Raw genomic sequence first — 23,734 nt, forward strand, 5'->3', positions numbered from 1 at the left:
CTTCTGCATTACTTCAACCTTGGTATCACTTCTGAGTCTGGCTGCCACTGATGAGACCTCAATAAAGGTCGAAACCAGTCTGGGTAGTAACCTTTCCCATAATGCATAGCATTATACATGTCAGTAAGGATATGTGCTTTGCATTATGGGATACTAAGTCAAGTGATGTGAAGTCATTAGCTTCTATATAAAAGTTGCCTAGTCCTAAATTACTTCAGGCGCAAACTTTGGATAAAGGATTGAACCAAGAATATAACTTCTTAGTGATGCAGCCACCATAATACTTTTACAGTGTTAATGTCTTTAATTTGTAGTATAACCAAGTGAAGAAACATCCAACATCAATAACAGATAAAATGTTGGCATACAGATTAAAAAAAAAAGTAATAGATGTATATGATAAAATTAGCAGTATGAAAAATAATGAAAAATAAGAAAATGGAAAAATATTCACAAGATAAAGGCTTAATGCATGTATTAAATCATTTTTTTTTATATTAATATGAAATACAGTTAATTTCAAAGAAAATACAAAATTTCTACCACCATTTGCTATTATATGTCTATGGAATATATTTCAAATATAGTAACTAAAGTTATTAGTAATGACGGCCTTTGGAGAAGAACAAAGCAAAGTTTTAATATGAAATTGAGAAATGAAAATGTGGGTGGACTGGATTTGCACTTGAAAAAGGAAATCTCTAATGTAACCCCTAGAGTAGAATACATAACAGAGGGGTAAGGGTAAGCCTGACTGTCCTTTAAATATGAAGGAAAGTTTCCCTGAACTAAAGCCAATAACAAGGATAAATGACTGATAAAGGCACTTACAGATGACCGATGCTACTAAAATCATTTGGGGAAAGAATTAATAGAACATACACAAAATAATAAATCAGTGTTATAGAGAATTACTGAGAGATGGGCTTTCAAATATTTAAAAGTCACTAAATAATTTTCATAACACGTTAACCCCACAATCAGCCAGGACGTATATATATGTCCAGATAAATCTGGATATGATTCTGTAACACCTATTGAATAACATGGATAAGAAGTGCAAGTCGGTCTCACTATTTCATCCACCTCAGCCGGTAGAGAGGTTAACTTGATATCAGTAAGACTTTTATAGTAAAAGCCAAAAATCAAAGTTCACATAAACTTTTATTTGGTTTTTGTATTTATGTATTTTTGTTATGTATTTAGTTTATCATGCACAGTGTCCAAGTAGTTCCATATATCAGAAACTTCTGATTATTAAAATATCAAACACTGAACATGCTGAACCACTGAGTAATCTAATAGGAATTGCAGTTATGTGCTTATTAATAATTGTTTAGTTTTTATGAAAATTGAAACATACTTTTATATACTGATAATATACTAAGTATACTTATATTATATTATAAAACAAAATAAAATATATTATGTAAATAAAGTGGATATTAAATCCAGCATTATTTCAAAGTCGAATTCAGAAACTATGAGAGTTTCGTATGAAATTTGACCAGAGAGTTGATGAGAATACACATGAGATGCCCTAGCGTAGACCTTATAGGAGACATGATCGCTAGCCCAACCTTCCATATATTTATCTTCTATTGGTCCATTTTGATAAGGTTTCAATTGCCTGACAGCTTTTTGAACTGGTTGGTTCTACCCAGAAACCAGTATAAAGTATTTACCAAAATAAAGAGCCAAAAGGCTTCATTTTGGCAATGCAAAATTATATAAATCAAGTGGATATTAAATCCAGTATTATTTCAAAGTCGAATGCAGAAACTATGAAAGTTTTGTATGAAATTACAAGTTTATTCCCATAAGCGCTCTGGTCAAATTTTGTAGGAAGCTTTCATAGTTTCTGCATTTGGCTTCGAAATAATGCTGGATTTAATATCTACTTGAATTATATAATTTTGCATTGCCGAAATGAAGCCTTTTTGCTCTTTATTTTAGTAAATAAAAAATATATTTTTTTATACTAATAATCTTAAAATAATAATTAAAGCAGTATATGTTAAGTTATTGTATTGATAACTAGGTAATATTTCATTGTGTTTTAAATGCATAGTTTTAAAATAGGATTCTTAATTTTAATATGAATTTTTAAAAATATATATAAAAATAATCATTCCTTGCAATAAAGTTGATAATGTCGATCTTAATTTTAGAGCTGGCATTATTCAAGTTGGAGATAGGGTGTTGGCAGTCAATGGTCAGAGCACAGAAGGTTTGACAGTGGAGCAAGTTACACAGTCTATTCAACAGTCATACCCTCGAGTAGTATTAGAAATTGAGTTTGACGTGGCAGAATCTGTTATACCCAGCAGTGGAACTTTTATGGTAAAGTTGATGAAAAAGGGTACAAGTCTTGGAATTACTATTAAATGTAAGTTTTTAGGCCTGGTAAATTTACATTCATCAATTACAGTAACCAAAAGTGCAATGTATTCATTCTTGTGTTCTGATTTATTTATTGATGTAAAATTATCTAAGTTGCTATGGATTGTTGGTTGAGTGGTTAGTATCTGCTTGCCAGCATCTTGGTTCAGATCTTATTGGGAGCATGAATATTTTGTGAATGTCTTGAGATCATGGCTGAATTTCATCACTTGATGAGAGACTGCTCTATCACTTATTCTAGGTATGAAGTGACTTGAAAAAATTTCTCTAGTGCAGAGTAGTGAATTATCCAAATTGCCCACTCATGGTCAATTTAGATTTGTAGGTGGGAACCACATTTGGAGGGGTGGGGGGCGTATAGCAAATAGTTTGCTATAGTGAAGTTCCTTTAGAATAGTACTAGGTCTGGGAATTTGTTCAATCCTTTCCAGTAGTTTTTTATAGTGAGCAAGCTTGGCATAATTGTTTATGCTAAAGTGAAAGTCAAGAGTATGGGGGAAAGTATGCTGTTCGAATGGAAACTAAATGAAATCTTCTGTCGCTATATGCTATTTCTTTGTTCTATGGATCACTTTAATGAAAGTTGACTGTTCTTTGACCATCTCATTTTTTGAATTCTTAGACATTCTTAAAATTAAATCTTGAAGAAACTGGAAGTATTCTCATTTAAGTGAATACTTATTCAAGAATAAACATAATGAGGTGAATATATACACAATGTGTAGAAAAGACAAGCCCTATATAGACATGCTGAAAAAAAAAAAAATTGTTTTTTTGAACCAATAGAAATTCAAAGTTAAGAGCAGTTGGTTTGTGTGATGCATCTGTTAATACTGGATGGGAGATTTTTTAAAACATAAAGTAAAAATGAGTTTTATTCACTGTCATGCAGGTGTGAAACAATGAAATAGGAAGTGACTCCCCAGAGAAGGCATTGAAGCTGTGGACTAATCCATTTCATGGTTGCTTGCAGAGGCATGTGTATGGACAACTTTAGTTAGGTTGTTTGGAGAGCTTGTTATAGTTGGACTCAGCTGTATTTCCAAATAAAATACTGTAGGCAGGGATCCACACCTCTCAGAGGATGCAATACTAAGTGTTAATATCCTGTTTAATATCAGTATTTTACTTATTTTCAAGGCTTGAAATAGCCAAAAACCCAAGTTTGGACTTGCAAGTCTTGTGTTTTTTACCCCATTTCAACTTGCAATATAAGTGATTTTTGGAGTTCTGACAGAATGGTGATAGAAGGATTATTTGGCTAACTTGAAATCATAAATCCTCATAAATCATTGATGTTAGATTCAGTTTGGTATATTATTTAGTGGCTTGCTTGTGCAAAATAACTATTCTAAAGCAAGCTGTCTCCTCCCAAAAAAAGAAATGTTTTGGTCTCTCATGATGGCAACAGAATTCCAAAAATGTAGTGGCAAATATATTAGAGACACTACTGAGGCCACAATTTGTAGGGGTTAGGTGAAATTCTCCATATGTATGGCTGAGCAGATAATTTGTTACTACACATTTCATGTCTCTCCCAATTTGACTTACTTCAGTAACCACTAAAAGTAAAGAAGAGAGACAAATAGATTACATGCAGAAAAAAAGGCAAATGAACCTCCCAAACCTTCTGGATTCACTTCTTAAATACACATTTTATTTTATTATTAAGTCCAGTCCAGTTGGCCAATCAGTTTGTATAGTTGCTTTCTGACCAATAGGCTATAGGTTCAAATCCTGCCTTGGGCATGGATTTGAACATTTTGAAGATGAATATTTTTTTTTTTTGGGGTGGTGTGTGTGTGGGGAGGGGGGGGTGAATTACATTTCTCAGCTAAACTGGTGTGAGATTCTATCCTTGGAAAGCCTCCTTAGCTCAATCCCTACTGACAATGCCATTTGGCTTTAAAAAAAAAAAAAAAGCAAGATTCAAAATTTTTATATAAACTTTTCAGCTAAAGTTGAGTTAGCCAGTCTCATATGGAGGTGGAAGAATTTGTCCTCCTAGAAACTAGGTTTTTATCTCACAAACTGACCAGAAGTATGCAATTTGCAGACATAATACACTAGCCTCATAGCCTTGGTTGCTTTGCTTTGGTTGTAAATCTAAAAAACAAGTAACCTGTCAACCACCACCGCTCTGTTTATTGGAGATCTGAAGTGGCTGGAAAAATGTTTGTTTATTCCCTAAAGTAGGATTTCTGGATTATGGGGGTGTGTGTATATGTGTGTATTAAAAAAAAAAAAAAGGTCAGTACTAATTGTAAAACATTTCATAGTTGGTGGTTCACATAAATGAAATAAATATTCTGTATACCCTGCTCTAAAAACCAAGCATGGAACATTTTTCAACCCACTTCAGTCCTCTAATATGCAGGCCTGTTAGCAGTACCTTCAACTTGTTTGTAGAACTTGTTATCCATTCAGGTTATTTTAGTTGGAAAAACAAGTTCTACAAACAAGTTGAATGTACTGCCATGGGTAGTCCTTTGTCTCCACCTTTGGCTAACTATTTTTTGAAACAATATGAAGAGACTATGTTTTCATCCATTCACCCTCAACCATCTCTTTGGTATCGTTATGTCGATGATGTTTTTGCCATTTGGTCACATACTGAAGATGAGCTTTCCACCTTTCTACAACAGATAAATAGTCTTCATCCTCGTATCCAATTCACCATGGAAAAGGAAAATTCTGGTACTTGATCATTTTTGGACATCCTGCTTACTCGAACTTCTTCTGGTACCTTATCTACGAGCGTCTTTCAAAAGCCCACTTTACTCGCAGATACATTCATAAAGAGTCTGCTCACCATACATCTCAAAAATTTGGCATTCTTAAATCTCTAATTAATAGGGCACATAAAGTTTGCTCTTCTCCAGAAATCTTACAACAAGAACTTTCCATCATTAAAAAGTTAATGGTATCTAATAATTACAATCCTAATCAAATCCAACAGATAATTGAATCTTATGTTCCAATACCTAAGGTTTCTTCAACAGTTTGCAGAGTTCCAGTCCCCTACATTCCAGGAATCTCAGAACCTGTAGGTAGAATTTTAAAAAAGTACCAATTGATTCCCACTTATATTCCTATCAACAAAATTTCTTCCTTATTGCCTTCTACAAAAGATAAACTGTCATCTCTGTCTTTGGCTGGCGTTTACAAAATTCCTTGTGAATGTGATGTTTCTTATTTTGGACAAACTGGCCGTTCTGTGGAAAAAAGAATTAAAGAACATCAGTATTATATTGATTACAACAAACCTCAGGATAAAGGTTTGTTGTAATCAATATAATATCTCTTTATCCAGCAGGATAAAGCTATTCTACTTCATAGATGCAGGTTCATATATGAATGCCTCTTTAAAGAAAGTTGTGAAGCTTTTTTACACCGACCGAATTTAAATAGAAATGATTGCCTCTCTCTCTCGAAGATCTGGGAGACTTTTATTTTATGTAATCATTAAAAAAACTAATTATCTTAAATATTAATTATTTATTAATTTCTTTCATTTCCTAGCTTGCAACAACATCGTATTTTAATAGGTGATCCACCGAATATTCATTACTTGTATTCTTTCCTATCTATTTGTAACACTGAAGATGCACTATTATTTTTAGTATGAAATATATACCTTATTTATTAATTAAAGTTATACTGTGGACTTACATGTTGTTTTTAATAATTATACTATGTCACAGGTCCCTCTAAAAATAATTCTCATACTTGCAATTGCTTAACTAGACATGCTGAAAAGACATCATGGGAGGAGGTTCCATCCAAATGAAAATCTTCCCATGGTTACACATGTATTACACATATTAGCCTATCCTAATTTGTGTAACATGTAGCTGTTACGCAAATTAGGATAGGCTGACAACTTGAGAATAGCAGAAAACAAATTGGGAAGTCGTGCAGTCCATAAAAAGAAATATAAAAAATTCCCAGCTGATAAGTCATCATGTGCTATTAGAAAAAATGGCAAAAAATAAAGAAAACCTATATTATATGTAAAAGTAGCTAAACAAATGCCTTGGGTAAATTATACTTGCCAAGAAATTGTCTTCTTTTATTTAACTATAAACAAGCAAAGTTTGCACATGAAAGTATCTTTATGATTGGGTTACTTGTATATAGAGGCTGATGACTTCACATCAGTTGTCTTAGTATCCCATGATGCAAAAGCACACTTCTTATTGGATGTGCATAATGCCATAGATTATGGAAGAGTCACTACCCATACCAGTTTCATTGAGGTGTTATTATTTAGAGAGAGATTCAAGGGTGAATTAATATAAATGTCATGTTTCTCGTGTATAAGTAGTAAAAAGGTCTATCTAACCTTATTATTAAAATCAGAAATAGTAGGAAAGATAGACTTCTATTTGGGTTTGCAGGTCAGATTTATTATAACTAAGTTATACCAACTAGTTTTGCCAACTATAGCTGTTGGCTTCATCAGGGTAAAGATATATAGATGTAAAACCATTTAAAAACGCTAAAACTGTAAAAGAACCAAATATAATTGCATTTTTACAAAAAACAGAAGAATGTGTACATCACATGCATAGAACGTGTATGATTTCACTTGTTGTTATGTAGGAACGTTCTATAATTTGTAGCAAAATTCAATTCTGCAAGTTCAAAGATATAATGAGGGTCTTTCAGATCTCAGGAAGAATTAATCCTTGGTTTCTATTTAGGTTTGGTTTTGAATGAATAGCTGTTGTGGCTTCTTTTATCATTCGGGAGCGGAAATTCTCCTCTAAGTAGGGCATGGAGCTTTTGTCCCATTCTACGGTATAGTTTGTCCTAGAGAAATTAAAGGCTAACTCCGATTTGTCTTCTCTATTATTTATTGTTTACATCTCCTATGTGTTCCTTTTTCCTGATTTCAAAACTTCTAGAAGTCTGGCCAATGTTCAAACTGCATGAGAAGGAGATATTGTAGACTCTGGCATATTTGTAAAAAGGATGACTGTCTTTTGGAGATCTTAAGAGTTGACGGATGGTCTTTGAAGGTTTAAAAGCCACTCGTATTCCATATGGCTTAAGGCATCTGGCAATCTTATTGGAAACTGTTCCCGTATATGGAATTACAGTAGCAGAATTATAATGTATATCTTCAGGTTGCCTTTGTGGGGGGAGGGGTCACAGAAAAGTATCTTGTGGATCAATTTTCTAGAATAACCATTCTTTGTAAGGTTATTTGATATCAGGGAGAGTTCATCTTTGAGGTCTTTATCATCTGTCGTAATAAGAGAGGCTCTATTTTTTTTTTTTTTTTTAGCATGTGTATAATGCTAAGTTTCTAAGAAATGTGGTGTGAAGAAGTGAAGTGCAAGAATCGACCCGTATTGGTTGGTTTGCGATAGACTGTAAGGCTGATGCATCCATCTGTTTGTTTCATAAAGTGTCCAGAAGTGGTAATTGGTTTTCTTTCTCAAGTTCTAAAGTGAATTTAATTTTGTTGTGCAAAGAGTTGACCTTGCTTAGAAACTCGAACAGATCCTTTTCAGTGGTTTTCCAGACAATAAAAATGTCATCCACATATCTCCACCACACTGCAGGTTTAGGGTCTAGTTGAGATAAAATTTTACTCTCAAATTTCTCCATGAAGAGATCCGCACAAGGTGGTGAAAGAGGACTTCCCATTGCAAGGCCTGATACTTGTTGATAAATACTTTTATTCCATAGGAAAAAGTTGGATTTTAAATAATGATGGAGCAATGTCTTGAGGGAAGAGGCTTCTTAAAATGTCGATTATTTCCGGTAGGTAGATGTATCATACAGTAAGTTATCTTTTCTTTGTAATCACTGGTGTTTAAGATAATTAACTGATACATCTACCTACCGTGTTTTAGATTCAGACCCCACATTAAAGAATCACAATGATACCAATGATTTATTACGCAATATGGATAGCTGGCAAACAGACTTAAAACTTAGATTAAAGTCTATGCATCCACTAACGCCAAGACTATATGGCTCTCCCAAAGTCCACAAAAATGGAATACTGTTATACCTCATTGTTGATGGAATTAATTCGCCTACTTACATACGTAACTCACAACATTTTGTGGAGAAATTAAGCAACATTTCGATCTCCGATACAGATCTTCTGGCAATCCTGGATGTTACATCTTTATTCACTAACATTCCAGTAGAGGAAGTAATCGACATTTTAAGAAGCCTCTTCCTTCAAGACATTACTTCTCTGTTCCATCATTGTTTAAAATCCAACTTTTTCCTATCAGCAAGTATCAGGCCTTGCAATGGGAAGCCCTCTTTCACCACCTTGTGCAGATCTCTTCATGGAGAAATTTGAAAGTAAAATTTTATCTCAACTAGACCCTAAACCTGCAGTGTGGTGGAGATATGTGGATGACATTTTTATTGTTTGGAAAAACACTAAAAAGGATCTGTTCGAGTTTCTAAGCAAAATCAACTCTTTGCACAACAAAATTAAATTCACTTTAGAACTTGAGAAAGAAAACCAATTACCATTTCTGGACACTTTAATTATGAAACAAACAGATGGACGCAACAGCCTTACAGTCTATCGCAAACCAACCAATACAGGTCGATTTTTGATATCTGGAATTGATTAAGGTTGCTATTGAATTTACTGCTGGATGGAATTGAATGAAGAGTGAGAAGTGATTATGAGTTTGGTCAGTTTTGGAATTGTGGTGCGTTTATTATAGTATGTGTCTTAAAGATCATGCATATTTTGAATCAGTGCTCTTACCAAAACAGTTCAGAGTCCTGTAGCAGTGCCGGTAAGACTACAACTGCACGGTAAGTGTGTTTTTTTGTTTTTTTTTTTTTACATCCTTCACGTTGATAGTCATTGAAAAACTGCTAAATGAGACAATATTTGAGGAGGTATATAGAGAATTTATAAGACAAGGTGAACTACTTAACATCAATTGGCCAGAAAAAGTGAAACTTTACGACGTTTCCCCCAGAAAGAGTCACAGACGTTGTCGCAGAAGATGAGTTATTCTTAGAATCGGTGCCTTCTACTCCTTCAGACTTTGTAGAAATGCACGCACGCAAAAAGCGAAGAGCAACAGAGGAACCACACAATGACAATGAAATGGTACAGAATTCTCAGGGTTCGGACGCCGCTATTTCTCCCAAAGAAAAGGTGCCTTTGATCATCCTTAGAGAAAAGCAGAAATGGGCAGCTTTAAGATCCACAATGTCCAATCTGCACATTGGCTTCATTAAGGCCAAAAACATGGATGAAGGCATAAAGATCCAGCCAGCAACAGTGACAGACTATAGAAAGTTGACCAAAGAACTGGACGACAAAGGCATCCAGTATCATACCTTTGTGCTCAGCTCTGAAAAAAACTTAAAAGTGGTCCTTCGTGGCATCTGTGAAGACATTGACACAGCAGAAATAGCTGCTGACCTCAATTCTCAGGATCTGCCTCTAGTCAAGGTCAGCAGAATGTACAAAGCAGACATGACTCCCATGCCATTAGTTCTAGTTGAAATTCATAAAATATACAAGGATATCTACAACTTAAAAACAGTCTGTGGTCTCATCGTCACACCAGAACCACTCTGGAAAAGATCATCTTCTGGGCAGTGCCATTGGTGCCAGAAGTTTGGCCATGCCCAGAATCTATGTAGAGCTGAATATAGATGTTTGAAATGTGGAGACAGCTACCCAACCAATACCTGCACTAAGCCAAGGACCACCTAGGCCAAATGTGCCAACTGCAGTGGCCCTCATCCTGCGAACTACAAAGGATGTACTCAGCACCCAAAGAACAGACGGATGGAGGCAGTCAATCAGCCCTCCTCCTACAGTATAAGAACACCAGAGGCCCAGGCATCAAAACCGGAGACTCATTGGCCATAGTCAGAGACCTCCAAAAATAGAGACACCCAAAAGCAAAAAAGAAGTTATGCCGATGTGACCCACACAAATAAACCAATACCAGAACAAAATCAACCAACAGCACCTAAAAATCTAACAGCTGTTATTACAGCCTCACTAGCAAACATGCTACAAAATTTCAGCCTATCAAACCCTACTGAAACCTCCACTAAAAGATTTCTTCGTGAAACGCAGGTCGTCCTCATAGCTCTCATAACTCATAAATGAATAGTAACAAACTCATTCCAACATCTCTTCAGATCGTTGCTTGGAATGCAAATGGCCTAAAAAACAAAATTCTGGAACTCCGAGATTTCACATATAGGTATCAACCAGATGTTTTATTAATCAGTGAAACTCATTTAAGACCCTCAGACAATCCTAAAATAAGGGGTTATCGCCTATACAGAAATGATAGATTACTCTACAGAGGCGGCGACACTGCCATCTTCATTAAAAATTATATTAAGCACCACTCTGTGAGCAACCCTTCAACCACTAACTTTGAGATCACAGGCATGGAAGTAGTCACCAGTTCTACTGGCAGATTGAAAATCTACTCAGCTTACAACCCTCCCCAAAATCTCTACTACACTCTAACCTAAATGCCATCTTATACGTCAGAGAGCCGACCATTATAGCCGGGGATCTGAACTCCAAGCACCCTGCATGGAATTGCTCAACCACCAACAAGAATGGTTGCATCCTTTCCAATTACTTAGGATCAAGCAACGCTGTTGCGGCAGGCCCCACCGAACCAACTCATCTCAGTACGTTTGGCACTGCTGATATCCTGGATATAGCTATCCTATAGGATATCAAACTTCAATACAGCATTATATCCATGGATGAACTATCATCCAATCACAACCCAATTCTACTACAGCTGGGAAAACAAGAATACCTGTCTCCTCCTTCTCACTCCTACATAGCATGGGAAAGACTGTCAACAGTACTGAAGGATTATATTGGACCTGTTCCTCACATACGCACAAAAGAAGAAGTAGAAACTGCAGTTAAAAACACACACAACAAATTAATTCTGCTATAACGGTAGCTACCTCCTACAAATCTGCCCGCAAGCCAGATCGTTTGCCTGAAGTCATCATGAACTTGATCAGAGACAAAAACAGAGCTAGGATAAGATTCTGTAACATGTGTGCGCCACAAGATAAAACAAATCTAAACAGATTAAATGGGGCAGTAAGAGATGCGCTCAAAGCTCATAGAGACCAAGTATGGGAAGAAAAGTTAGCCTCCATTTCACCTACTGATCACTCCGTCTGGGGACTACTGAAAAATATCAAAAACAAAGACAGAAACCTTCCCCCAATATTCTTTGACCAGGGCCTTGCTCACACAGATGTAGACAAAGCAGAAGTTATAGCATACAATTTGGAGGAGCAATGCAGGCCTTCGTATGGAAACCTTGACTTTGACTACATATAATAAGATTCACAGCAAGGTCAGACACTCAAACTTCCTATCACCAGCACTAACCATATTGCACCAACATCACCTGCTGAGATATACGACATTATTAAAAAATTAAAGAACAAAAAAACTCCTGGGCCAGACGGAATTACTAATCGGGTGATCAAACTTCTGCCCCGAAAAGCAGTAGTGCACCTGACTAGTATAATAAATGCAATTTTAAGATTTCACTATTTTTCCTTCCAGCTGGAAACTGGCTGATGTAATTCTTATACATAAGCCAGGCAAAGACTCCAAACCTCAGTAAATGACCTAAACATCCTCCCTAAAGAACAGTTTGGTTTTCGGCAACACCATAGTACTACTCAGCAAATCCACAGAATTATCGAATACATCACCACCAACTACAACTGGCGCCAGTGTACAGGAGCTGTTTTCCTAGACCTATCCAAAGCATTTGACAAAATCTGGCATTTTGGACTCCTGCACAAACTTATCTCAGCCTCACTAAAAATGGTTCATCTAATCCACTCATATCTTCAGAATAGATCAATACAAGTTAAAATCAGCAGTTCTACATCGTCCCAGCACCATATCTTTGCTGGAGTGGCGCAGGGATCTCTACCGGCTCCATTGCTGTTTTCTATATACATGTCAGACATCCCGCACAATCCAATGACTTCCATTTTGGCCCTGTATGCGGACGATACGGCAATACTAACCAGATCTCTCCGACCCCATTTCATTACCAGAAAGCTCCAAGAAAACCTTCTGAAGCTGGAGAGTTGGTTCTCCAAGTGGAGATTGAAAGTCAACCCCCTGAAAAGCTCAGCCATTCTTTTCTCAAAAAGGCCAATGTTTCCTGCAGGAGATGTGTTACTATTCAATACTAAAATTCCCTGGCAGACAGAAACAAATTACCTGGGTGTAATTCTTGACAAAAAGCTATCTTTCAACCAACACATCAAGTCTGTGTGCGTAAAGGTATCTAAAGCCATAGCTCCGATCTATCCGCTAATTAATAGAAATAGCAAGCTCAGCAACAGAATCAAATTGCAACTATACCAGATGACGATTTGTCCTATAATCACCTATGCCTCTCCAGCCTGGAGCCACACCTCTAATACTAACATTATCAAGATACGAGTGCTGAATAAGTGCTTGAGAATGATTCTGAACATCCTGTGGTATGTCAGAAACAATCAACTGCATAGAGATACAAATATTCCCTATATTTTCTCTTTTCTACAATCCTTAGCATCCAAGTTTTTCCTAAAGACGTCCACACATCCCAACGATTTGGTTCAGCAAGCTGCAGCATACGAGGCAATGGACATATTCATATATAGAAGACCAAAAGCTATATTAGCCTCCTATAGTGATGCATAATCTCCATGCCCATTCAGGGCAAGCAAACTGCTCATAAATTTTACCCTCACTGTAACCACAACAGATACCTGCACTAAGACATAATTGTCAATTTTCATATCTGTCAGTCAGCCATCCTCTTATCCATGCTAATGTATAACCTAAACCCTTTTTCTCCAATTTATGCAACAGTCTACTGTAAAATCTTGTATAGAAAGAATTTGGTATGAAATTCTTATATACCAATTTTACTTGAGAAAAAAAGTCATTGCAAAATACTTGTAGTTCATTTAACAAATTTTCATAAGTGTTTTATGTAATCTGTTAGAATATTAGAATGATTTGCTAAATTATTTAACCACCAATATGTAATCTATAAAAATATTAGAATGAATTGCTTAGTTATTTGACCACTAAGATTGTACAAACAAAGAGATAGCCCAGACAGAATTAGAATGTAGACCTGAGGTTATCGCCAGGTGCGAAGGTCAGCGAGTTAAGAGTTTTACCACCATGACTCAGCTAATTTTGTAGAGGGGAAAGTACCCCTAGTAGACCATCCGGGGAACTCAATCTAAAGAAGTTCCAAGGCCGTCAAGGGAGAATAAAAAGGAGACAGGCGCTCTGCTTCTTTTTTGGCTTAGCTCTTGCTCTGGCTGTCTCTGTTCTTGACTTGTTCCAGTGTCGCTTCGAAGAAGGTTCCTAGGTCCAGCTGTTCCAAGGATGGGGAAGGATATCCTGCTAGCAGTATTGGACCATGATAGGAGATTTTTAACGGCAGTGTCGGCCTGTTCCAGAAAGTCCCATCGCGAAGTTCCTTAAGCGATCTCCAGGAATGCTGTATCGTCGTTGCATGGAATAATGTCTGTTTGCAAATCTAACAGGAAAGAAGAAGGTTATATTCGTGATCTCTAGGATCATGAATGCTGAACTGGCTGAGAAATGTATCAAGTAAGATTAATGTAGTACTGTTATGGATTGTGAATCTTTGAGCAGGGAATGTTGATTATATAGTTGCTAGCATAATGTAAAGTTGTGAAGTCGGAAAACCATACTTCTTAATTATTGTGAGATTGTTATCCACAGAAGTCAGAGTATTTGTTAATGTTAAAAGTTGAAGGAGAGATTGAATGTAAAGCATAGTTCTGTTAATGGTCTAAGTTAAATTGTTTTAAAGTGTATATGAAACTAATCTTGTGTCTGACGTATATATGAACATAAATATTTGTCTTTGTCTCTAAGCTAATGGTTAGAAGTACTGATTTAAGTAATTTGAGAACCAGACACGTGTGTTGCCTTGTTCCTTGGCAGACTTGATAAGAGCCTGATAAATTTGATATGTGTGAAATCCTTTTTCCTTTAATTTGTAATTTCCATGTCTTAGTATGAATAAATTGTTTTATTTGTTAAATAACTTGCCTGATTTCGACTTACCAATGCACTTCTCATAAAAAGATAGAACTGTGTATCCTTAAAGTTAAAAGTAGCCATGACTAACTATTAGTAAGTTCTCAAACGTTGCTTGATTTAGTGCTGAATTTTAGAAATATTTCTATGTTCCACTGAGCATTTCTCTTGCATGTTTAGGAAAGACAAACAATTCCTTTGCACGATCTTTAATGGCGCAGTCGTTAGAGAAAGCCAGCTAGTTAGACAAAGGAATTGGCTCCAGCCAGAGGCAATTCCATAATCTATACTGCACACATGTGAAAGTAGCATAGTTACGACCTTCGGGGGGGGGGGTGAAATTGTAGACAAAAGGATTGAGAGTGATTGAACTAGCTCAAGCAACAATTACAACTCAGAGTTACAACTGTTAAGTTAAGATAAGAGAAGAAATAATATTGAATACATCTCGAATAAAGTATATACATAAAAACTTAAAGAACTTAAAAAATATAAAAATCTTTTATTTTTACACTACCATTCTGTATTTTGTCAAAAGCCTTAGAAAATCCAAAAGTATCACGGTGTATCCATTCCCATTGTCTAGTTCAATGGTAACATTATTATAGAATGTGAGCAAGTTGCTAAAACACGTTCAATGTAGTACTATCATATCCTGTACACCCCTTGAGGGTACATGTCAGGAATTTGATGATGATAATGAACTAATTCTTATTAGGTTGAGGAGGTTAGTCTTATGCTTGAATATATTTTGCGTTTTTTATGGGCAGTTTGGGAGGTGGACCTGAGTTTCCAGGATGAAAATCCTGCCGCTTGCATCTGAGACTATCTAATTTACATTCATTTTGAAAAGCCCTTATAAAGGTTCTTCGTATCTTCAGTGGATTCTTGCCTAGGTCTTTCCAACCAAAGGGCATCATGAATACCAACTAAGCTATGGAGGTTCCTTAGTGCAGATACCTGGATGAGAAGTTTTGCAGTTTGGTATATGAACTCCAACAACTATTTATTCTAGGACACAGTCTAAAACTAGAAAACAACCATTATATTCCTTTTTTAGATCTTGTTATTCTTTTTCTACCAAATAGGAGACTTCATTTTTCTGTTTTTAGATAGAAAACTCGCATTGGACGGTATATTTACTCTCTGTCTCAGCACCATCCTTATAGAAAATCTAGCACTAGTAGAACTCCATTGAACTGATTCCCTTTGTTTCAATAATGAAATACCATGAGTTGGCATAATCAAAAGAATTTCACCTAAGTATCATAGGCTTTGTCAGTACAGGATCACAGAATGGCAATTAAACAGTAACAGACAATTCTGTTACTGTTTAATTCATCCCTAGAGAACATCTCTTAACAAAGATAGAAAAGGCAGCTTCTTTATTACCAAACAAAGAAGCTAACCTCCTCCGTATGGAAGCAATTTTCTCTATAAATAAAGCTAGACCTCCACCTGACAACATTTCTTACTCTGAAATGACAGCTATCAAGTCCTTGAAAGATAATAGTAACATAGTTATCCTTCCGGCAGACAAAGGGAATGCAACTATCATCTTAAACAAGTCTGATTACCATAATAAAATCTTGGAACTTTTAAATAGTGATACCTACTCAGAAATTGCTAATGACCCTACGATGGAACTACACAATAGAACTAATAATTTATTAAAAACCACCTTAGAGTTACAAAGAAACATTCAGCTTTCTCTTAGGTCACTTCATCTTGATACCTCGACTGTATGGTCTCCCCAAGATTCGTAAAAATAACTGCCCACTCAGACCTATAGTTGAGGGCATACACTCTCCTACTTATAATCTCTCCAAATATCTTGTAAGTTTTTTTAAAAAATCTTTCTGGAAGTTCCTCTTCACATATTAAAAACTCTGCAGATTTTGTTTCTAAAATCAAGGATATCAAACTTAAAAGAACAGATTTAATGGCCAGTTTTGATATTGTTTCTCTCTTTACAAATGTACCTGCTCAAGAAGTCCTCAATCTTCTCAAGAACAAATTATCAAAAAAACTCTTTGCTCTTCTCTCCCATTGCATAAAGTCAGGATACTTCAAATATGATAATAAGATCTACTTACAAAACTCAGGTCTGGCTATGGGCAGCCCACTCTCTCCGATTCTCGCGGATATATTTCTCAACGATTTTGAAGAAAAAGCTATTAATTCCTTTCACTTTAAACCAAAAGTCTGGTACCTCTATATTGATGATATTTTTCTCATCTGGGAAGACGGTGTCGATAACCTCTATTTATTTTTAGACCACTTAAACAAGTGCCATGAAAAAATCTCTTTCAGCTTCGAACTGGAATCAGATGACTGCCTTCTCTTTTTAGACCTCAAACTTACCAGATGTGCTGAGAGCATTAAATTCTCAATTTTTAGAAAGCCTACTCATACTGATAGATACCTTCATGCTTCCTCCCATCACTATCCCCCACAAAAATGTGGTATTATTTCCACCTTAGCTCACCGAGCCAAATCATTACTTACAGAAGAAACTGAAATTAAAAATGAACTCCTTTTTCTTAAAAAAACTTTCATTAACAATGGTTTCTCTCCAAAGAAAATTGACAAATTTCTTTCCTCCAGGCACTCAACTACTTCTGAAGATCCCTCTTCCCCAAGAGCCGTCATCTCCTTGCCTTACATCAGCTCTCTCTCACCAAAACTGGCCAAGATTCTCAAGAAATTTAACTTCAAAACTTGCTTCACTACGCTTCCAAAACTTCGTTCATTACTTAGCAAACATAAACAGAAACATCTTTCTACTCAGTTTCCAGGAGTGTACAAGATTTTGTGTGATTGTGGAAAGCCATACTATGGGCAGACTGCCAAATCCATCCTTCTACGTTTGGATGAACACCGTAGAGATATCTCCTATAACAGGACTAGAGCTAGCTAGCGCTCTCTCTCTAGCCATGTTCTCTTTTCAGCTAACTCAGACGAAGGCCGCCAACACATTGTAAACTGGACTCAAACTTCTAACATCCATGTGTGCTATGATGAACTCGAAAGAAAGATTGTTGAATCCAGGGGAAATTTCTCTGGATTCCTCTCATATCAACAACAGCTTGAGTTACAATCTCTCTAACGCACACGTTGCTTCTGTTCAGTACTGGCACACTCGCGATAGCGCGTAGTATACGTTTGTTTGGAACTCATACTTGCATTTGTTTTTCAAACACGCTACTGTCTTTTTATACTTGTTCTGTTATTACAATTTTAAGTCTCTGTAATTTTTTTATATATTTCTTTGATTGTGATACCTGAGGATGTTGATCTATTCAACGAAACTAGTAAACTAGTAGTATCTTTTTAAATATATTTGTCATCTTTTTATCTCTCGGTAACAGTCATTAAAACTTTTTCATATATATATATATGTATAAAATAAAGTTAGTACTTTTTAAATCTGTTAATCTTTCCTGTCTCCCAGAAAGGAGATAGTCATAAACCACAAGATCTGCTTTTATTCATCTAGAAGAACACAGTTCATATATTAAATACCATGAGCCAGAACAGTCTGGACTTCTGAAGTGTGCTATTGACACCAAACACGGTTTATTGGAAACAAGAGACCTTCATAAAAGTCGTTTCCTCATAAACATCTTTATAAAGAAATGCATGAAGCCTTACTTCATTGTTTTAACTTAAACAGATCTACCATCAGATCTGTTTAAGTTAAAACAATGAAGTAAGGTTTCATGCATTTCTTTATAAAGATGTTTATGAGGAAACGACTTTTATGAAGGTCTCTTGTTTCCAATAAACCGTGTTTGGTGTCAATAGCACACTTCAGAAGTCCAGACTGTTCTGGCTCATGGTATTTAATATATGAACTGTGTTCTTCTAGATGAATAAAAGCAGATCTTGCGGTTTGTCCAAAATAAGATAACATGTGGATAACTGACAGGTGTAAGCTTGGCCTTAGGAGAAGTGAGAAAGATGGAGATTTTTCTGATGGGCCGAAAGGCAGCAAAAATATTTAGTGGTTTTAAAACTTTTTGCTATGTGTTTGATAATTCCATGCACATAAGAAATAGGAATGAGAATTATTTCTTCTGTACTGGAAGAGGTAGAGATACCATAACTTTTAAAAGCTTTTCTTGATGAAAGAATCTTTAAAGCCATTGATAAAGAGGTGGAATTAATATATTGGCCAGTCTTTCTATACAAGTTCATCTGAAGAACATAAAGAATGAGTTTGATGCACTAAAGTCTTAATAGTTCCAGTCTTTTGACTAGAAGGTGATTAGATCCAGTGTGGATATAACAGCCTGTATGGTCTTCTTCTGAAAAATGTAGGCTGCCATCTTTTTGACGAAGAATTAGAATATCTAAAAAGGCTAATTGGTTATTTATTTCTTCTTCTTCTAAGATGAATTGGATACTGGGACAAAGTGCATTTAATTTGGAAACTGTTGTGACTCAGAGGAAGAGCTATTTCAAATGTCCTGGGTTCGATTTCCCCTTGCTGCCGTGAAGAGCTTAGGATCTTCCTCAGACATAGCCAAGTTAGCCGGTTTGGGCATGGACTGCAGGGTTTTTCATCCCACAAGCAGACAAACCACCTTGAGAACTGAATGCTTGTACAGACATAGGATACACTGGGAGGCATAAGGCTAACCACCTTATCCTTGTGTACGGTTGTGGTTAAATGAATAGTAAACCGTCAACACCACAAAGTAAAAGAGGGAAAAAGGAAGAAGAAGAAGGATATAACATTTGCTCATTCCCTTTGCTGTACTGATTCTTGTTCCAAAAATATAGTATATCAAATTTATCTTTCTGTCTAATGGTTTCAGTGAGTCTTTCACAGAAAAAAAGCTATTAACTATTGTTTTTCTGTTTCTAGCCTCTCAGAAAGATCTCAACCATGCCACTATCCCATGTGCTAAAGGTGTATTATCTGAAAACATCTCAGTATTCAAGTGGCCTTCTACTCTGTCCACAGTGTTACTTTCCTAAATTCTGCGATTCTGATTCTGTTTCCATGCTCTCTGGAAACCGAATCCAGTAGTGAAAGATTTAGTAATGAAATGGTGAGATTCAAAGCAAGTTGCTGTGTGTTACTGGGAAGTGTCACATATTAAGATGTATAAAATACTTGGTCATTATTCAGCATGCCTTTGGTCCTAAGGTGTAAGGATGCTTTTATGTGTGTTATATTTTGATAAAAGTTTAAAACTTGCCAATTTTTGTTTTAGCTTCTAAAAATCGTAAGCCTGGTGAGCCACTCTTAATCTCAAATGTCAAAACTGGCAGTGTTGCACACAGAACAGGCACTCTTCATCCTGGTGATAGATTGTTAGCAATTGATTCAGTACATATGGATAATTGTTCTGTTGAAGATGCTGCTCATATTTTGCAGTGTTGTGATGATGTCGTAAAACTGAGAATTCAAAAAGATGATGCATTTTCTGGTAAGTTATTTCCTAGTTGTACTTAAAAAAAATTCTTTAATAACTAAAAAAGGAAATGCTTATTATTACATCTGATAGTCTGTTAATTTGGCTATTTTGTCAGTAATTATTGACAATAATTATTCCTATTTGGTGAAATGCTTCTGTAAAGTGTTACTTCATGTATATAATTTTAAAATAGTTTAAAAGTAACATTAAAACCAAGCAGAATATATTTCTAAATTAGTTAATTTTCTTGGTGATTTTTATGCAATAAATGGCATTTGTTGGTATTCCTTTGCCAATTCATCTCTGAAATTACTCTGAAAGTTATTATTATTATTTTTCGGCATCTCCATGGAGTTCGGAGACTCATTGCGGAAGATCCAAATTAACCATCACATACACACATGAATCCTATCATACCTCTCCTTGAATCCATTGACCATCAGGGAACTCAACCAATTCTGGCATTCCATTCACTTACCACTCTCCATGCAAAAAATCTGGTCTGCACAACCCTACTAACCACACTCTTACACAACTTCCATGATGGCCCCTAGTTCTCTGACTATTTGTCACATATTGAAAAATTTCGTTTGCATCAATATTATAAAACCCCTTTAATATCTTAAAAGTTTCTATCATATTTCCCCTTTTTTGCTTATCATCTAAACTTTGTAATGCAAATGTTAAAGGTTTATGCATGATGCATAAACTTCAACCTATCCTCATATGGAGTATTTCACAGACCTGTTACCATCGTGGTCTCTCATCTCTGAATCTTTTCGACCACCTCCTGGTCCCCAAGAAACCCAGGTGACCAAATCTGTGCGCAGTACTCAAGATATGGCCAAATCATAGCTTCATAAAGAGGAATAATAACTTCCTTATCTTTACTTGTTAGTGTATTTTTCAATATCCAAGTAATTCGTTGAGCTATTTTACCAACTTTTGCAATATGCTCTCTGAACTTTAACTCTATGTCCACCATTATCCCAAGTCCCTAGCCTCATCAATTTCCTGCAAACCAGTACCATCAATATGATACATCATATGCAACCTTTTCAACCTGAAGTGCATAACCATACATTTTGCAACATTAAATTGACAGTTGTTATCCTTTGTCCACAATGCCAATTTGTTTAAATCATCCTGCAGGATATCTACATCACCTTTATCAACTATTGCTCTCCCCAGCTTTGCATCATCAGCAAACAACTGAATATCCCCTCTTAAATCTTTCACTATGTCATTGATATATAAATTAAAGAGTAGTGATTCTAGTACTGAACCCAGGTACTCCACTAGTCACCATCATTCTTCTAGACTCCACCCCCCCACAATATTCTACTCTCTGGTGTCTGTCCATCAGCCATCCTCCTAACCATGCTGTTAGCCTCAGCCTCATATCCATTACCATCTTTTCCAGTTTTTGTAATAATTTTTCATGTGGTATTCTGTCAAATGCCTTGGCAACAAAGTCGAGCAGTATCATGGTGTAGCCATTACCTTTATCCAGTTCTGCTGTCACTATTATAAAATGCGAATAAGTTGAAAACAGGACTTATCCTTTACATAGCCGTGCTGTCCACTATAGAGTATTACATCCCCATCCACCTATTATTGTATTTTACCTTTCACCAGCTTTTCCAATACTTTAACAACTATTCCCAATATATTAATTGGTCTGTAGTTTGCTACCTCTGTCTTGGAGCCACATGGAAAATATCAGGAGGACACATTCTAAAATGAATATTGTACCTGAGATAGAAAAGCTGTAAAAATCTGAAATTAAAGAATGGTAGCTGCAGTAGAGGATATTTGATCTGAAAAGTCAGAAACCCTGTGGTATAAAAGTTTTGCAATGCCTTAGAGGAGTAGAAAGGCATTTATGTTGTCAGTTCATGTTGATTTTTTTAACAATATTGATTCATAACACAAGAATAATAAGAAAATAATTATATTTATTTAACTTATTTGCTGATATTTCACTGGTATTATATCCAGCATCTTCAAAGCACAAAAAAATTTCATCAAAGTACACAACCAGTAACGATTCAATTAACGGTGGGACTAGTTTAAAAAATTGTAATGGACAACACAAAGAACTAGAGTCCTAATTGGTGCCATCTGTTGTTGGTTATCTTTTGTTAAAAATACTGTTAACCTAAAAGTATGCTAAAAGACCATATTTTAAAAAGTTCAGACATAATGATTAACTTTGATATTACTTCACTCTTTACCAGTGTACCATTAATTGAGACTCTTGAATTGTTAAAATCACATTTCCAGGTTATTTTACATGGAAAGGAAAGATATATATAATCAGCTAGATGAGATAGCAATCCCCCCCCCCTTCTCCTTTATCTAATTTCTACATAGAACATTTAGAAACTAAACAATGAAACAGCCACTCTCAAAACCAATGTTTTTGCTGCATTATGTTGATGTATTTGCTATTTGGCCAAATGGTCCAAATTTTTATTTGGACCATTTGGTACCACATTAGATACATTTTTAGTGCATTTAAATAGCCAACATCTTAAATTCTACTTCACAATGGAACAGGAAGCTAATGAATGTAGAAGGTATTTTACCTTAGACTTGCATCACTTGCAGGCGCAAACTTGACTTGTTTGTCTGTTTGCTTACTTGGGAAATGGAGTAAAACCAGGTTTAAAATTACTTGGTATTTTTAACATTTACGAAGTTAATGAATGTCTGCCCTTCCCATATACACTGGTCACACACCTTCCTTGATGGTTTTTTTGTATATGTAGAAAACTTATACATACAGGGGGATATTTGCAGTCACACCATCATCTAGCTCAATAATATGGTATCCTAAAAATACTAACTCGCATAACCAGAGCCATCTGTTCTGATGACACTGCTCTTACCATCAAACTCACTTGCATCACACTATTTTAGCCAATGGTATAATTCTCAAAGAATAGACAAAATATTAAATACTTACTGAAAATTCTATTTGTTGCCTGATATGCAAGACTACAGCAAAACTGTTAACCATCCCATATATTCAGGGTACATCTGAAAAGATATCTAGAATGCTTCATAAATATCAGCTTCTCAAAACATTTCAACTATGTATCAAATTGGCAACTCTCTCAAACATTCACCTAAGAACAAACTCTCTCTCCTTTATCATTATCAGATCCAGGAGTGTATGAAGTGCCCTGTACTTGTGACTTGGCTTACTATGGACAGACAGGAAGAACTATCATAAAAATTACATTTGACACTATCACTATGGCAATTCTGGACTAGCAGACGATGCCTTGGATACTCCACATAGGACCATATGGAAGAATTCTTTATAAGTCAGAGAGATTGTTTCTCGAATCATCTGCAGCTTTAAAACATTCCAAACTTCAACAACTATGGCTGTGTCATCATTTTGCCAGAAATCTAGGAGACAGTCATTTTAAGATTAAATTAATCTTTTTTTTTTTTTTCTCTCTGTCTCTCTCTTTATCCAACAATGGATAGCACCAATTATGATTCTAATTCCTTGTGTTGTCCATTACAGTTGTTTAAACTACTCCCACTGTTAACTGAATGGTTGCTATTCATGTGCTGTTGACAAAATGTTTTTGTGCTCTGAAGATGCTGGATATAATATCAGCAAATAAGTTAAAGAAATGTTAGTTATTTTCTTACTATTCTTGTGTTGATTCAGTACCATTCAAGAAATTGACATTGCTTTAGAAGGTTTAGCCACAAGGTCAAATGCAAGTTGATTTAATGAGGTTCTCATTAGTTAATAAAAAAGGGGGTA

The 23,734-nt window shown here is 35.7% G+C and overlaps 1 protein-coding gene across 1 annotated transcript in view; it reads left to right on the forward strand.

Annotated features, from left to right (window-relative positions):
- Window positions 1–23,734, forward strand: part of LOC150101837 (glutamate receptor-interacting protein 1-like) — a 369,473-nt gene that overhangs the window by 263,935 nt on the left and 81,804 nt on the right. Inside the window, exons 12-13 of the mRNA XM_090400065.1 lie at window positions 2,172–2,389; window positions 19,738–19,953. Of these exons, the coding sequence (XP_090256191.1) occupies window positions 2,172–2,389; window positions 19,738–19,953 (434 nt within the window). The remainder of the gene's footprint in view (window positions 1–2,171; window positions 2,390–19,737; window positions 19,954–23,734) is intronic.

This window comes from Typopeltis vanoorti, chromosome 11 (assembly GCF_054136105.1).
Source record: "Typopeltis vanoorti isolate ZY-2024b chromosome 11, IOZ_Tvanoo_1.0, whole genome shotgun sequence".
In the NCBI taxonomy this organism is placed as follows: Eukaryota; Metazoa; Arthropoda; class Arachnida; order Uropygi; family Thelyphonidae; genus Typopeltis; species Typopeltis vanoorti.